General features: G+C 41.0%; 1 protein-coding gene across 3 annotated transcripts; it reads right to left on the minus strand.

Moving 5' to 3' along the window:
- Positions 1–11: 11 nt before the first annotated feature.
- Positions 12–14,621, minus strand: DDX23 (DEAD-box helicase 23). 3 transcript variants are annotated; one of them, XM_088138127.1, is made up of 18 exons: positions 14,473–14,612; positions 14,227–14,294; positions 10,956–11,164; positions 10,359–10,469; positions 8,991–9,087; positions 8,683–8,748; positions 8,268–8,406; positions 8,025–8,158; positions 7,544–7,656; positions 6,521–6,664; positions 5,776–6,001; positions 5,336–5,481; positions 4,282–4,459; positions 3,773–4,015; positions 3,195–3,346; positions 2,104–2,212; positions 1,463–1,637; positions 12–928 (listed from the first exon to the last, which is right to left on the minus strand). In XM_088138127.1, exons 3-18 carry the CDS (start codon positions 11,162–11,164, stop codon positions 705–707), a joined length of 2,466 nt encoding a protein of 821 aa, XP_087994253.1. In that variant the 5' UTR covers positions 14,227–14,294; positions 14,473–14,612; the 3' UTR covers positions 12–704. The 3 variants fall into 3 exon arrangements, with proteins under 3 accessions (XP_087994253.1, XP_087994252.1, XP_087994254.1); XM_088138126.1 differs by lacking the exon at positions 14,227–14,294 and having other exon boundaries at positions 14,473–14,621; XM_088138128.1 differs by lacking the exons at positions 14,227–14,294; positions 14,473–14,612 and adding an exon at positions 14,081–14,195.
- Positions 14,622–18,410: the final 3,789 nt, after the last annotated feature.

Below are 18,410 nucleotides of genomic sequence, written 5' to 3' on the forward strand. Positions count from 1 at the left end.
GACAAGTGAACAATATTTCATATGGATTTATAGTAATTTTTTTTTCAAATCATTGAAAAAAATAAGAGTCTTTCTGTACATTATCTGCCCTTTTTATGCAGGGGGAGGCAGTTCTGGATAAAACAAAAACAAAGTATTGCATTGAAACAACAGCTTGGGATTATAAATGGGAAGAAGTCCTCACTGGAGCAGGAAAAGGTCTGTAAAACTAGGTGACCGCAAACAGAATTCTCCTCATCACTGAGTCAAGCCCAAAGTCTTTCTTGTCTGATTTTTGGACAAGAGGGGAGATGTAGAAGTAGATACCTGAAACCCCCTCTGAATATGGTTTGGAAGTATCAATCAGCAAGGTGAGACTGCTGGCCATTCTCAACAAAAAAGAAATACAAGTTTTCCATAGACATCATCTTCAAGAAGAAAATTAAGAGATTTGTTGAGATCAGGATTTGTAAGATGACATTCTGTCTCTTGGAGTAATGTTCCCATTGTCCAGTCTTGAATTCTATGCAGGGTTATATATAGTGGGAAAAGTGTATCTACATTCACAGAAAATGAGAAAATGAAACAGCCACTTCATTGTTAAAGACTAGAAGAGCCTCTATGCTTTACCCTGTGTCACGGCCTTGGCCTCAAATGGTGGTCAAAGGCTGCCCCTGGTTATCATACAAGGGGGGGGGGGGGCTCCTTGTAGCTTAACTACACACTCAGGCAAAGATAGTCTCCTCCCGACGCTTCTTAGTGAGGATGGTTCCTGGTTTGTGTTGGGCATCTGGATGGTTGGCCAGTTCTGGGGGGCATGAAGATACTGGACTCTCAAGGATAGCTTGTTTAAGGTCATAGAAGACAGCAGAGTCCTCTTTGGTGACAAAAGAAATAGCTACACCACTTTTGCCAGCTCGTCCCGTTCGACCAATACGGTGGATGTAATCTACAACAAAGAAGGAATTAAGTTGTCAAGGCACAGACATTGTTGGTATATAGGATGCAATCTGGAGACCCGGTGGACTCAGGAGAACTGTATGGCTATCACTTAACAGAAGCATAAAGAAGTTTAAAGAGAGCAGTAAACAACCGATAGAGCACTTCAGGGGTCAAAGTACTTTCCTTACATTATTTCAACAATCCTGGGACTAGCCTTTAAGACAAGTTGCTGAGAGGTACTGGTTTAGTCAAAATTATCTAGTATGAATGCAACTGGAAAAATATTTAAATTACATACTTTATGGTTTATGCATTTTGTCATGATTCACCATCAGCATTCAGCAGTGTACTGCTAGGAGAATCCACATTCCTATGAGATTGACTGGAGGTAAAGCTGTTAATATTCCAGCCGCCCTGCCTTACTGATATTCACACATACCCACACACACCAGTTCTTCCTGATTTATTTCAGAGGAAAGAACTACCGAATATTCCATAGACAGGGGAACTTGAAGGAAAGGAATAATAATGGATAGCTCACCTTCTATGTTTTTAGCCATATCATAATTCACCACCATGGACACATCCTGAATGTCAATACCACGACCAGCTACATCTGTGGCCACCAAAATGTCCTTGGCACCAGCCTTCAAATTGGAGAGGGCAAATTCACGCTGCTCCTGACCTTTACCACCATGAAGGGTGCAAGCATTATACTGTAGAGATAGGGAGAACAGCATGTTAAGAACAGTCAAATAGTTGTGGTGGGAGTGGTGGTGAAGAGAAGCAGGCAGGAACTAATATTGATTATTTCAAAGGCAAATATATGGGGACTGCAGAAGAATTAGCTCGACCATTTCCATATAATTTTAGAGGTACCTTGCAAGTTACTTTAGGGAGAAATATAACTGGCAGCAGGGACAGACCTGTTTTAGCAATAAAGTGCCCAGATAAAAAGCTCCTGCAGACAGAGAGTTGTTTATGAAATTCATGAAAACATATTACTCGCTATTTGCTCAACAGTCGATTGCAACAGAACAGAAGAGAGAAAAAACACACTGTCCAAAACATAAGAAACATTCCATTCTGGGAGCCTGGATGCCTCAAAAACTGGCCCAGGAAACCCTAGCAAGCCTTGACCCTAACACAGATTTGCAATTCTATAATAGGATTGCAACTCACCCCCATTTTCTCCAAGGATTTGGCCAATACATCACAGCCCTTCTTCTGATTGACAAAGATGATGATAGGCGGATCAAAACCTTGCTCCAAAATAGCCAAGAGTTTCTTTCTGTGTAAGTGAAAGGGGGGAAAACGGCAAGGAATAAGCAGGAAGTAGGATCTTCCAGCTGGGGCTGGAAGATATCACATATTAAGCTAAAATGTCCTGCTGCATCCTAGCTTTCTGCTCTAGTAGTACACGTACATCACAGTATGCTGAAGCCTTTTTCATCTCTGTGCCACCATTTTAGGAATAGTTTAATGCCCCGTCATGCAAAAACCCCACAGACATAATCCTGCCTTGGAATTTATTTGCCCAGAGCACTTATTTCAAATAGATACACAAACAGCAGACATGCTGTGCTGAAGAGGAAAAAAAACCCCTCCAAGGCAATAATGACAAGGTGGTCATATACTGCTACATGTTACTTTCTCAAAACTGTTTAAACTTGTAACGGGCAGATTTTTATCTAGAATACCAGAGTGCTTCATGTCACGTAAGCAAAGGACAAGCAGCACAGGACAGCTCTCCAATGAACGAGAAAGGTGCATTTCTGCCCATTGGGGCAGGGCATGGGCACTTTCACCAAAAAGGGGTGTAGTGCCTGATTTGCTTGTGGACTTGTCTGTTGCTGAACTAGAGGTCAGTGGGTCTTCTCTGGACTAGTCTTCAGAGGACAGAAAAAGCACAAAGGGGGTGCCAATTAAATTTTTAAAACATTTTAAAGTAAATTCAACTAACAAATATAATAATTGTCCAACCAAATTAGTTTTATGTTTAATAAATATACAAAATATAAGTGTATGAGTAAACCAAATTATTCATATTGCTGTTTAAATTCTTAAAATAGGACAGGAAACTTAGATTAATAAAGGGTGGCAAAAATGAATATTGGATATATTTCAATTTTTCCCAAAGTCCCTGTTTTTCTCAGAATAAAAGAAAGAAAAACAGAATAAAACTTGTTTTCCTTACCTTCAAAGTTTATGGAAAAGTTATGTCTTTAAACAAGCCCAAGTTCCTATTGTTCACCTCCCATACTAATACTTACCTCTTCTCTGATTCCGACATGAGGAAGACCTTTTGCTCCACACGCTCATGTGGTTTGCCAGCTGAGCCAATATAAACCACAGCTGGCCGGCGCAAGTAACTGCGGGCCAGACGTTCCACAGCAGGCGGCATGGTTGCTGTGAACATCACAGTCTACCAGGGAGACAGGACACAGAGAGAAAGAAATAATATGTACAAAGATTCTTACTCCATAGAACGTTTCTGCCTCTTATTCCACAGAACAAAAACCTCTCAAAAAACACTTCTGAGAACTGTTTTCCTTATTGGGAAAGCCTATATCAACTTTTTCCTTTGCACTAAGACATCTGAACTCTCACGTGAACACAGCTTCTTAAGCATCATAGCATGCAATTACTAAAGTATTTCCATAATTGCCATGACCATTCAACTCCCAACCAGAAGAAAATTCCTTTTCATCATGTGTAACTCATTTACATTTGAAAGCTGACCAGGTGAGATTAAGAGGCAGAATTCTGTGTCAAAAGGTGGAACTCAGTTTAAATTGTTGTATTTTTTAAAAAAGCAGAGCTGATAACAAGACATCTAAACACCACCAACCTGCCGGTATTTATGCTTGCCCGACTCAAAGTTGGCCAGCATCTTCTCTGGGTCCTCAGCCTCATCAGTATCTGGTTTCTGGTTAGTAACAGGCATGTGCTCCAGAATCTTTTGCACGTCAGGTTCGAAACCCATGTCAATCATACGGTCAGCCTCATCCAATACCACGTAGGTACAACGGCTCAGCACCAGGTAGCGGTTCTCCAACACGTCAATCAGTCGGCCAGGTGTAGCAATCACAATCTGGAATTCAGAGGAGAAACGTGCTTGTGTCTGCCCTGGCGTTCAAGGCCAAAATTAATCTTTCCCTTCCTTCGTCCAACAAGTTCTGGAAACAAAGTAGCACTTCTCAGAGTTGTGTCTAGTCGGGGACACTGAGCCAGGCTGTGGAGTTAAGGGAATATTAAGCTACGCATAGTTGTCATTTACCTTTTACAGAGGCCACTTTGCCAATCTACAAAGCGAGCATTAGTGACTAGGAAGCACGGTGAATTTTATTATGACCTCACCTCGCAACCCATGCGGAGGCGGAAGCCTTGGTCCTCACGTGAGATCCCACCAATGACAGCCACGGTGCGAATGCCCAGGGGCTTTCCAAACTTAATGGTTTCTTCCTCAATTTGCTGAGCCAACTCACGAGTGGGAGCTAAGATGATGGCATAGGGACCTTGATCTGATTCCTCAATCCTGCAGTGAAGAAACACGGCAAGGTGAATGGTAAACAGTGTCAATCTGAACTGTGAAAACTTAGAATATTTTTTAACATATATTAACATCCTTGCAATCTAGGTCCAGCTAAATCATCTTGAAACATGTTAAAGCAAGTCTCCCGTCATTTCTACTCCTACTTTGACAAAGCACTTCCTAGGGTTCTGGATTATGAGACTTAATGGGCTCCCACGGGACCAGATTATTCCTAATTCATCTAGTGGCAATTGTTGAATGAAGTCATGCAGTTTTTTACATAGACTATGGCAAAGTTTGCCCAATCAGGGCCTCTTCCAAATGTGCGGAAGTCCACATATCCAAATGGTGTCCGGTTGAGTATGGGTGAACCACATGAAACAAGGAACTCTAATAAGGTCACTGCAAGTGAAAGTGAGGAGGGGGTGAGCAGGGGACTATTTATGCACTGCAATCTGGCTTATATCTAACATGTCTTGTTTGTGAGCTTCCCCAAAGCATCTTACTGAACTCTGTCAGAAACAGTAATGCCGGATTAGAGTAACCTTTTTTCTGACCAAAACTTAACTTCTACATCAAATTGTAACTGTAGCCTTGCACATTCTATGCTATAACCTGGGAAGCGTCACTTGATTGTGGAAAAAGCTTCATTCCTGCACAAAACATTTTTTACATTGAATCCCTTAGTGCAATTCTCCATTTTGCCATCACACAGAACTGAAAATTCAGGGAGATGATTGAATTTTCTTAGAATGGCCAACAGAACATTGTTTATTGTATCAGTACTTGATATACAGGACAAATATCAACCCTTTAATATTTATCCCCAATCTCCTCAAAGTCTTTTTCTTCTCTAGACAGATGTCCCAACCCCCTCACCTATCAATCTTGGGCAGAGTGGTGATCCACACCAGAAGTGGAATAAGGAAGGCAGCTGTTTTTCCACTACCAGTCTCTGCTACACCAATGATATCACGATTCTGCAAACCAATAGGGATGGCTTGACGCTGGATAGGAGTAGGTTCCTGTGCAAAACAAGGAAGAGTTTGTCAAGATACATCTGACCTTTTTAAGAGAAATCATCCAAGGTCAAGGCACCTTTAACAGAATCCAGGAAATGCAATCTTCAGTTGTGGCTACTGCCACCATCGCCCTACTTTTAAATCAAGTGTCTTGGATTCACTGTCTACCTGTAATGGCAAAGCTAAATTATTTCACACTGATAGTAAACAATACCCTATGCAGATTCTAGTTTTAAAATGACATCATTATAACAAACCAAAGAACCAATCAGCTTCAGGAGCTGAACAATCTCTCACCTTATAGCCACATTTGTCAATAACCTCCAAGATGTGAGGGGGCAATGAGGAGTCTTTCCAGGAGCGAATGGGGTTTGGAATCTTGCCCCCCTTGGTGGTGATGCTGTAATCCTCCCGGAAGATACGCCAGTCCCTGTCTGTCATTTCATCAAGTTTCTTTTGAGACCAGTGCCTGTCATCCCACCGCTGCTTAGCCTCCTTTTTACGCAACTTGCGCAAACGCGCCCTGCCAAGAGAGAAAGTTTAATCCCAAGAAGTCAGGCAAAATTATTGTAAACAAAACCAATAAACACAAAAGCAGCAGGAAACATTTACCCCACAATAATACTCACGGAGGAAATTTTGCACAGCTAGGGTTATCCCCAAAACTATAGGATTTGATTACCAACAAAACATAGAGTATATGACAAAATTCATATAATTCCCCTCAGTAAGATTCTTTAGCTGATTATTTGAAGGATGGAGGCTTTTTTGCAAAACTGGCAGAAGAAATACTGGCTGTTTGATCTTTCCAATTCCCTGCTTTAGCCCAAATTCTACTATTTTCCAATACATTACTTCTCCACCTCTTATTGCTACTGTAATATTTTGCAAAGCATTGCACTAGAATACATTTTCCATCTCTATTTGAACACCAAAATCCAGTGAAACTGCACAAGCGTAAGTCTGTGTCACTCATAGTGGGGACTCTTGTCTTAATCCTTTCAATTCCCAACATCTTTCACCAACCCTGAATGAAACCTACTCTTCTTGCTCCTTCTCTTCCAGTGTTCGCCGCTTCTCCATCAGGTCTCCATAGAAACGTGATTGTTCCCGCTTCTGCTGTTTCAAGTCAATGCCAGCAATGAAACCACGCCCCAGCAATTGAACCTGGTGTCGCTCCTTATACCTGTTGAGGGATATGTCAACAAGCCATGATGCACTTTAACATGTAAGCCTTTCGCCTTACCCTTTTAGAAGTTTTCAGAAAGTTGGGAACCTCCAATTTGAATTTTTGGTTAAACCATGGAGCAAAGATCAATCGTTGAGCTACATAATAATGTATAGGCAGCATAATGATGAAAAATGCTCTTTTGGTGGCCAATGCCTCCCGTGCACATATTGTACAAATGCCAACTTGCTACTTGATGATCACACAAAGCCGCCTCATGGTAAATCTAACCTCGTGCTCTCTATTCTACATTCTAATAGCTTGTCCAGGACTCACGCATTCTTTGGGTGCCAGCTGGGCAGAGCCAAGTGAGATAAGTGGGAAAACATCTTGCACCTCAACCTGGGATTCTTTTGAGCTTGCAGAACCTGAGGACACGGCAGGTTCTTTGGTTGCAGGAGCTCTGCTGCCTTTTGTTTAGATACTTGCTCCTCCTGGCTCCTTTGGGTACCTGGGAGAACATGGGAAGCTGGGTTTGGGAACAAGATTAACTATCAAATGCAAGTGGTCTGCCCAAGTCAAGTAGGCAAATGAATCTGTTTTCCATAAATTTGCATAATTTATATCAATGGGAAATTCTAAATTCTTGCAGGACAAGTAACACCGTGTAAATCTAAATCCTTAAGACTTCCTTATCCATCCCTTCCTTATAGAGGTAAGACTGTCCTTGGTCTTTTGTATTACACCAAAATGCTTTTCCACGTTCCCTTCACTGTATTCTTCCCAGGAGAAACAAGGCAGGAGTAAACATTTTCCACCGCGTCATTGAGCTGAGACCAGTCCATATTGCGAAGCAGTAGACCCTCCTGTAGCTCTGCCTCTTGAAGAAACACTCACAAAGGATTGTAGTCAATAGACGTATCTTCCGAAGCATCCCACTCAAAGACGAATTTGCGGTCGTTCAGATGCCGAGTACGCCTCCGTTTCTTGATCCCACCCAAATATCGTTCCTGGCAGGGATGAGACATTTCCACATTCAGTTTTTATCCTATCCTATCTTCTCTATGAAGAAACAATACAGCTAACGGGATCAAATAATGTATTTGTATAGGGCCACCTAATGGCAGGGGTGCAAAATTAGGAATTCCTGGGTCACAGTTCAAACCCTTTATCAACAGGCTTCAGCTTTACTCATCTGAAGTTCATCTCTCAGCCCTGATTCTCTAAGCAGTGTTTATCTTGGACTCATATGCAGGAGCCGAGATTCATGAAACAGTTGGAAGAGGTGATCAGAACCAACTCTAATTTACAGATGTTCCAACGAACCCCATCCCCTTTTGAGCAGCGGGCTGCAGCTGCCCAAGCCAGCAAGCATTACTTTGATGGCGTGCAGCTCCTTGGTCTTGTCTTTCTCCTCACGGATTTTCTGCCGCCCTTCCTCATCTTCATTGCCATTGGTCTCTCGTTCCATGCGCTCTCTTCGCTCACGCCGCTCCCTCTCCTGAGGGTCTTCTACAAGTAGGGTAAATAATAGATTTTCACAAAGTTAATATCAGGAAAACAAACTTAGAGCATACAACTTGTGGATAAATTGCACAATATCCAAGGGAAAAAAATGTACCTAGCATCTTTCTTCCCATTTCTTGGAATTGCTTTCTCTTTTTTCTCTCGTCTTCCAGCAACCGCTGTCGTTCCTCCACCTCCTGCTGCCGACGCTTTAAGGCCTCTGCCTCTCGTTCTGCCTTGGAAAGGAACTTGGGCTGCAAGAAATCACAACCAGATGGAGTACAAAGAAATATCCTTTTGTTCAAGTTACCAAAAAGTGAAATAATGTTAAGACACACCTAGATCTGTTGTTCTCTAACCTGGTGCCCTTTAGGTATGTTGGACTATAACCCCCACAAATTCCCAGCTAAATAACATGTCAGACTAGGCTGGAAAAGGCTGCTGTAATCCAATATGTCTTCCATCAGGTCTTCCAAAAGTTAATTGATACTTGGAAGCAGAGAAAGTGGAGAGATGCTCCATGGACTCACCTTAGCTTCAGCCTCTTCTTCAGCTTTCTTCTTGGCCAGCAGCTCCTCCAGAGAAAGCGGCTGAGCCTGTGAACAATACAGATGCTCATCAAGGTACCAAGAATAGTCACTAAAAACAGGAGCTGCTACTATAAAAGCTACGTGGCTGTGGACAGGACTAGATAAGAGCAGCCCACAAAATTCAGAAAAGAAAAAATTGAAGAGCATAAAAGCTATTCTTTTTAAGCAGATCATTGAAAATAACTGTTCTTTAATATCAGAGTGCATTCTTGACAGTTATTCTGAAGATCAAGAAGATGCATGAGTACCTTTTCTTTCTTGGACAATGAATCATCATCTTCATCTTTGCGAGAGTCTCTGTCTTTCCTTGATTTGGAATCTTTGTTCCGACTTGGGGAAATGCTCCTGAAACAGAGAGGAAAGAGTCAAAAGGGAAGCAACCTTGCTCTGCCCCAGTCAGAATCCATACATTTTGCCTGGCACTGACAACAAATAAAAATATGTGAGTGTGAGGCCTCTCACCCTTGGGAGGAATGTCATTCTGTTTCTGGTATCACAACTCAGAGGACAAGATTGGAACAATCTCCTGATACCCTCCAAAGCTCTGATTCTGGACTGATCTAAAACTGTGCCACAATTCAAAAATGAAACCAGCGATCCCAGCTCAGAATGAGGAACTTTCAGAGATGCTTTAAAATATAATGAATGTAAGAAGCCCCACCCTTCCTCGCAATATTGGAAACTAACAATTATTGCAGGTTCACAGAGTTTTGAAGGCATTCACTATACCCTGAAAATCTAGCACAAGCGGGATAATACCCATGCTCCTCTCTAGCTATCAGCACCAGGCCTTCTTTTGATATTGGGCTTCAAAAAGCCTTGGAGAGAAGTAATAAAGGAAACCGCAAGATCCTCTCTGAAACTGAAGAGAAAGTCTGGGGAACTTTTATTTATTTATATATATATTTGCATATAACTTGCAAAATGGTTTTAATGCTGAATTTCCAAAAATTCCAAGCACTCATCTACCAAAATATACCCAGCAGGAAAATATGTTTAGCCCTTTCCCAAAGCTACAGTTGTGCCCTTTATTGGAGGGTTTAGAGACTTTCTGAAACCTTGCAGGTCTGTGAAAATTATCCTCACATTGTCACAAAGTTGGAAAGAATTTGGGAACTCACCATGTCAGTAAAGGGAGGCACATGGCAAACAAAATTATGGAACCATACCACGAGAATATACTCTACAGACTTCCTGAATGCATTTTTTCAGTTATGACTACACTTTAAATTAAAAGGGACCAAGACAAGTAGAAGTATGCCTTTCGGTGCCCTATGCAAAATATATGTACTGGAAGACCACTAATAGTATTTAAAAAAAAAAGCTCAGCAAGAGACATTGGTTCACACAGCTGATTTCTGAATAGTGTGTAGCTAGCAAGACAATTTACTCAACAAATTTTCTAGTCCTATCATCATGGCTGGAATACAATTTCAGCAAATGTTATTTCTTAAGTCTTGAATAAAATGTGTTTGAGATTGATTTCTTAATTCTTGTCAACCAGTGATAGTTATTAGTGGGCCTCTAGATATGGTTGCATTACTCTAAGCATCCCTCTACAATTACTGCAACACCTCTGAAGCAGCTTCTTTCTCTTGAAGAAAGCAATGTTTTACCTGGATCGTTTGCGGTCTTTGTCTCTTCGATGCCCATCTTTGTCACGATCCCGATCTTTCTTACTGCGTTCTCGTTCTTTGTCTCTTTCCCTCTCTTTATATCGCCGCTCTCTACAAACATATGATTTGCGTGAAGAACGCCTCTTAATGTATACAGCTCCAACCAATGCTTCTCATTCCATTAAACAGCAGAAGCCTACTATTATCTGGTTTAACTCTGGAGAGTTTATTTACTATTCAGAAACATCACATTCAGAAAGCATCCTCCTCTATGGTCTGTCCATACCCCCCAAACCAGCTTCTGTAGAAATACAGCTGTTGCATTTATACAGGAGAGACAGAAAAGCAGAGCACAGAAATTGTCAACAAATATATAGTCACCCAATCACAGACATGCACGATTCCAATTTCTGTGTCAGTGTGATAGAACTTAATTTGACAAGAACATAAAAATCAACGATCACTCTTACTGACAATCAAAATAATCACAACTACCCCATTTCCTGTTATGTCATCACTCAAAATGGATCACATCAAATTATCCCAATGACAAAATGGACTGAAAAAGCTACCTCTCAATACAACGATGCACATTACCTCTCAGTTGATTTGGATCTAGATCGGGATCTTGATCGACTACCTCTCCTCCTGTCACGAGAGCGGTGTCGTTTTCTGTCCTTAGCAACAGGGGAGACTTTTCTATCACGCTCCCGGTCACGTTCTCTTTCTGCTGACCGTGAGCGCCTCCGCTCTTCTTTGATGGGTGAAGAATCTCTCTCTCTCTTTTCAATGGTTTCCCCAGCCATCTAGATTAGGAAGATTATATTAATATGTAGAAGGAAAGGAAAACAGTGGGAAGGGAGAATGTAATAGTCCATTCTCACATGTAATTGTTGTCTCAATTCTCCATGCCTGTAATCCTAAAGAAGAATCCAAGGTATCTTCTCTATAAAGTATAGGCATGACAACAAACATGGAAAGCTAGTTAATATCAAGCAAACCCATCTGACTGGCAGCAACACTCCAATATTACAGATAAACGTCTTTCCCAGCTGTACTTTGTCCTAACTTCTGTACCCAGAATCTCAAAGATGCACAACATGTGGCCCTCAAGATGTTGCTTAACATCTCTCATGATAGTTCAAGCTGACTGAGAAGTTATGTTTCAGCAACATCTAGAGGGCTGCATGCTATATACCCACGGTATGGAGTATTTTGCAAGTGTTCTTCTCACTAAGGCCATCTTGCCTTTTGAGATGTTCACAGACTTGCCGCATGACTTAATTTTAACCCTATTGACCTGTGTTTCAAAAAAAAAGTCTGTTAAAAATAAATCAATATGACATTATTTTAAATTAGTTAACCTCTACAGTATTTGTTTCAGATCCATATACACTGATAGGGGTACTTTCTGTTACAAACAATTATTTTCCTTTGTAAATATAGGGGGTGATGTGAGCATAAAGCTTACACATATATCATGTTCTTGAGCAGTTCAATATTTCATGTAACAAAAAACCATGATTGTCACTCAGTGCATTCCAGTATCATGCACATACAGTGGGGCAAAAAAGTATTTAGTCAGCCACCAATTGTGCAAGTTCTCCCACTTAAAAAGATGAGAGAGGCCTGTAATTTTCATCATAGGTATACCTCAACTATGAGAGACAAAATGGGGAAAAAAATCCAGAAAATCACATTGTCTGATTTTTAAAGAATTTATTTGCAAATCATGGTGGAAAAGAAGTATTTGGTCACCTACAAACAAGCAAGATGTCTGGCTCTCACAGACCTGTAACTACTTCTTTAAGAGGCTCCTCTGTCCTCCACTCGTTACCTGTAGTAATGGCACCTGTTTGACCTTGTTATCAGTATAAAAGACACCTGTCCACAACCTCAAACAGTCACACTCCAAACTCCACTATGGCCAAGACCAAAGAGCTGTTGAAGGACACCAGAAACAAAATTGTAGACCTGCACCAGGCTGGGAAGACTGAATCTGCAATAGGCAAGCAGATTGGTGTGAAGAAATCAACTGTGGGAGCAATAATTAGAAAATGGAAGACATACAAGACCACTGATAATCTCCCTTGATCTGGGGCTCCATGCAAGATCTCACCCTGTGGGGTCAGAATGATCACAAGAATGGTGAGCAAAAATCCCAGAACCACATGGGGGGACCTGCAGAGAGCTGGGACCAAAGTAACAAAGGCTACCATCAGTAACACACTACACTGCCAGGGACTCAAGTCCTGCAGTGCCAGACGTGTCCCCCTGCTTAAGCCAGTACATGTCCGGGCCCGTCTGAAGTTTGCTAGAGAGCACTTGGATGATCCAGAAGAGGATTGGGAGAATGTCATATGGTCAGATGAAACCAAAGTAGAACATTTTGGTCTAAACTCAACTCCTCGTGTTTGGAGGAGAGAGAATGCTGAGTTGCATCCAAAGAACACCATACCTACTGTGAAGCATGGGGGTGGAAACATCATGTTTTGGGGCTGTTTTTCTGCAAAGGGACCAGGACAACTGATCCATGTAAAGGAAAGAATGAATGGGGCCAAGTATTGTGAGATTTTGAGTGAACACCTCCTTCCATCAGCAAGGGCATTGAAGATGAAACGTGGCTGGGTCTTTCAGCATGACAATGATCCCAAACACACCACCCGGGCAACGAAGGAGTGGCTTCGTAAGAAGCATTTCAAGGTCCTGGAGTGGCCTAGCCAGTCTCCAGATCTCAACCCCATGGAAAACCTTTGGAGGGAGTTGAAAGTCCGTGTTGCCCAGCGACAGCCCCAAAACATCACTGCTCTAGAGGAGATCTGCATGGAGGAATGGGCCAAAATACCAGCAACAGTGTGTGAAAACCTTGTGAAGACTTACAGAAAACGTTTGACCTCTGTCATTGCCAACAAAGGATATATAACAAAGTATTGAGATGAACTTTTGATATTGACCAAATACTTATTTTCCACCATGATTTGCAAATAAATTCTTTAAAAATCAGACAATGTGATTTTCTGGATTTTTTTCCCCATTTTGTCTCTCATAGTTGAGGTATACCTATGATGAAAATTACAGGCCTCTCTCATCTTTTTAAATGGGAGAACTTGCACAATTGGTGGCTAACTAAATACTTTTTTGCCCCACTGTACTGTATCCATACTGCAAAACATGAACATCCAATTCTCATCTTTGGCAACCTACATACATATTCCATGAAAATTACATTGATGTTTCCTGCAAGGTTGTAATAATAAATCATGGATGCCACCATGAGCTTTTTGGAGGAAAAGCCAAGCAAAGAGAGCAAAATTGAAAATAAAACATAAGTTCTCAAAGGAATTCTATGCAGGAAAAAATGGGCAGCATACAAAGCACCAAAAGATAGTACTGTAATTGCAGTTGTTTATTAGTCTCTGAGGCAAAGTGAACCACATATTTTTCTTGTAAAAATTAAATAACTAAGGCTTCACTTTTCTCTCAGAAACTGGATAGAACCCAGGAATCCTGAATCTCAGCATTATTCTAGGATTTTCCCACTATCTTACTCTAAAAAGCTAGAAACAGAAATATTTTGCGGGGGGGAATAAGTTTTACTCTAGCAGGAAACCTTTTCTGTTCTGAAAGTCTGTCCTCACAATCCCAGAAGCAGGAGGCTCTCATTAGATTCACATAAAACATTTACGGAGAACAGGTAAAGACTAGAAAAGGCACCCACTCACTATGCTAAATTCGGTTAGCCTGTTCTATAAATCGAGCCCATTTTGTTAGCTTATGATTCCATGTATTCTGCGCATATTGAAACACGTTAATTCAATAACCAGCTTAAGCTGAGAGCGCGAAAGGAGCCAATGAAAAAGCAAGATACGTTTTGCGCTTCCTTGACGGCCCTTTCGCCTTTCCTCCTCTCGCAGAGTCCAGCGGGGAAGGGAGGCACTGAAAACAAAGAGAGGGACACTGATCATCGCCACCCACTTCCCTGAGATTGCTGCGCTGGCCCTTGGTAACAAAGTAACCCCCACCCCCAATTCTTCCCGTTCCCGCTCTTAAAAACTCTCCTCTGCTTGTAGCCTCTGACAGCAAAAGATTCCTGCAAAAGGAAGATCCAACTCACCTGTAACGTTTCTCGACGTCGGTAACCACTCACTGCGCTTCTATCGCCCCGCCATTTTAGTCAACCTCATTCCGGTCACAACAGGGCCTTGCCATGCAGCATGATGGGAAAGCAAGTCCATCCAGCCTAACGTTCCACCTTCATGCACTGGGTTGAGACTGCAAATCCCAAGAGGCCACACGAGAATGGTTAATGTTTCAGCATGCACCGCACCAAATCAGCTTTTGAGGGTTGGAGAACTACAGTTCCCAGAAGGCCTTTGTGTGAGAAACGAGGAAGAGACATACGGCGAAACGTTGTTCTGCGGAGACTGCAAGGCATTTACTCTCCGTACAGGAGATCGCATTTCCGCATGGACTGATGTGCAATAAATGGCCGGATGTACGCTATACAAATTTGGGCGACCACTAGATGACCGCAGTGCGTTATAGAAGACTTTTTCTAATGAGCATCCAGATTTTTGCAGACCAGATTTGGTAGTCCTAGCTGAACGGGTCACCAAAAAGGAAACAGCTCCTAGCATCCTTTAAATTACATTCCTACATTTTCTGTCCCTTGGGAAACAATAGTAACAGCTGAGAACACCACTAAACACATAAAATCAATAATCGTTTAAGCCATGTAGAAGTTTGATCTCTACCCATCTTGTTTACTTTCACAATCAACTCAGCATTTCTTACTTTTGGCTAACAAAGTAATATCTACTTATCTCACATCGTTGATGTCTCAACTTCCTCTTTTGATTCCAGCTATCCTATCTTCCAATCCTGCCATTCTTCATATTGGCTGTACAAACAGAAATGGGAACAATAGCCACCCTTATCTCGCTCCATTTCCTGTTCTGAACCCCTTTGTTTCTCCAAACTCAGTTCTTAAACCAGCTTCTTCATTGCAAAGGTTCTTCAAAAGAATAATCAGGTTCAGGCACACCTATTAGCTTTACAGCAATATATTCCAAATTCTGGTGTGATCCACACAGAAGCCAATGAAGCAAAGATAACTCCCCTGTATTTTCTATATATTATCAGTCTTACATTAGGTATCTGTTCATGTGTCCCTCTGCCTTTTTAAAAAGATGTCCATTTCACATTTTCCTCTGTGTCTGTTCTATTTTTCTTTGTAAATTCTTAGGGAAACGTTGCTTGTGTGAGGAATGATTGCAATGGTTTGATGAGCGGCAATTGCTTGCTTGCTTCCTTGTATACACATCCACGCCAATATTTTCCACTCTCCAAGCTGTACAGTTTTGTTTCATATTTCTTGACACAGGGCAGTTAGCACTTTAATTGCCATTTCCCCTGCAGCTCTTAACAGTTCAGTGCATATTTCATCTGTACCTAGAGGTTTCCTATTTGATAGCTATACACTGCCTGTTACAACTCACTATCTAGTGGAATCTTTTGCTGAGTGTATTCTTTTTCTGCACATGAACTTATTTTGTAAATTTGAGCTACTTTTCCTTATCATTTAGGCAAAACGTCTGGGTATCTAACAGTATACTTGCTCTAAAGTAACAGGCATCACTTCTGCCATTCCTCTGCTCCCAAAGTCCTTTGTGCATCCCTTCTCACCAAATCTGTTCTAGAACAGATCTAGTGGCAGGGAGGAAAAGAAACTGTTATTAGATTAATATCTTCACATAACACTGGATTTGATCCTTTCTTTTCTGAGGGACAATTTCTTACTTATAGCTTCCTCGACTCTGTTCATTAATCGCGCCAGCATTTCCTTAAATTCATCTTCATGGTTCCTAATACAATGTATGCACTCCAGTTTGTTATTCCTCTTATTTTAAATAACTACAAAATCTTGTTGAAAGGATTGATTCTCTTGATTCTCTCTCACAACTCTTTTTTGACTAAAGCCACCAATATGAATAAAGGTTTCTTCTTTTGAAAATTAAATGCACATGCTAGATTTCCTTCTTTTGAAAATTAAATGGAAGTGCTAGACTTTCCAGACAGTTTGCCAGTTTAGATCAGAATCATTCTGAGTGGCAGTGTGCGACTGACCAAAATTCTGAGAAGTCTAGTTTCTGTACCTTTAGGAACCACACACAGTATGCCTTACATCCTATCAAACTATATATCCATCTAGTGCTATGCGATTAGGTCTGACTAACTGCAATTCCCCAACATCTCAGCAAGGGAAGATCTTTTCCAGTATCATTAACTGCTCTTTTTTAACATGAGGAAGTCAGAGACTGCACCTTCTGTACACAAACCAGTGCTCTGCCCCTAAACACTGTTTAGGTTTGTGGAAGGACAATTGTATATTTTAAGAAATTACAGCTGGGGTTAAATGGCTCTACATCTCTGCTTTACCTAAGAAATTTGAGCACTTGAGCTCACACACTGCACTAAGCCATAACATGTTCTACTTCTGGTTCCATACTTTGCATCTTTGTTGTATCCTTGATAATGGGGGTAGGAAGTGGCAGATCATTACACAGCAGGCTATTCCCTTACAAGTGTAGGCAATATGGGTGTTTTTCAGAAATACCTAGTGACTCTGGATTTTCATGGGAGAAGGTGAAGAAGTGAATTTTACGCAATGAAGATTAAGTAATGAAAATCGAGTATCACGCTCTATCCCTTTGTTTAAATCCATGGCCTTTTTAAAGGATGTCAGGGATGGGTCTGACTGCCTTCCCCAGTGAGCACTGGAGGAAATAAACTCCATATTTTGTTCTCCATAACTCCAGCCAAAAGGCAAAGCATAAAGCTCATACATTTACATTGCCATTTTCAGGTTTTTAGTTGTACTAGCAACAAAATACAGGTAGGTCACAATTAGTGCAACTCCGAATAATGTGATATTCGATTTAGTGTGAATTGCAAATTGATACCAGGTTGTGTTTAATGTGACCCAAAATTCAGTTAATGCGAGGCTGGCACATGTGCAATGGAGACCAGTACAGGCACAGTTGCGGTTGGGGGTTTAGACGCTTCTCATCTTGGTGTGTGCAAAATGGAGAAAATGAAGATTACATCAGAGGAAAACTCTACAAGTTTAAAAAAGATGAGGCTTGTTATTACATCTGAGCAAAAATTTGATGTAATTGAATGATATGAACATGGTCATAGTAATGCTAAAAAAGAACAAGATATTGGAATGGCTGAATCTACAGTAGAATTTTTTTGTTTTTATTTTGCTTTCTATAACTACTCTGTGACTATGTTAACAAACCATAAATTTAAATTAAAAGTATATTCTTTTTATCCTTTACTGTAATATTTCATTAATATGCATATAAAATTTAAAAATTTTCAATATTTCTGTCGAGTTGGAACCAATTATATTTTCCATAGAAATATCACTTCAAATAGTGAAAATTCAAATAATGCGACCATTTTGTGGGATTCATTAACCCCACTAATTGAGACCTACCTGTATTATAAAGGTTGAATGGAACACTGAATAGCTTTTGAACTGATACGCAATCTGAGAGCCATCTTTTACCTTGTACGTACTCCCTGAGAGTAGTTACCAGCTTTTGACACGACTTCTTTACATTAGCTGCATTATTTGCTTTCAATTTTCAGTTCCAAGCCAACAAAACATGCTAGAACATCCATTGTTTGGAAATTAGGATCTCTCTACTTTTGCTGGCCACCTGGGCTGGACCAAGACATTCTGCTACCTGAAGCAAAGGACAAGGAGATGATTCTGCTTCATGTTGAATAGCTGACCAGACACTTTGACACTGGTGTCAAGACAGCATCCTCCATTATATCTAATAGGAGCAAGCTAGCTTAGGGGATGTAAAGCAGGTTATACAAATCATATACAGCCTTGTCCTGTCACCTTCTTGCTGCTCCCTAAGTTCCAACATCCATCTGATCTAATAATTAATTTAGCATGGTTCATAACATGGGACTGTTTGCCCCATATAACTCAGGGAAAAGTTACACCCATGGAAACTGCTATGATCAATC

Source organism: Python bivittatus, unplaced genomic scaffold (assembly GCF_059951505.1).
Source record: "Python bivittatus isolate LINGU-HERP-01145 unplaced genomic scaffold, Pbiv_v1 ctg000220_np1212, whole genome shotgun sequence".
Lineage (NCBI taxonomy): Eukaryota > Metazoa > Chordata > Lepidosauria > Squamata > Pythonidae > Python > Python bivittatus.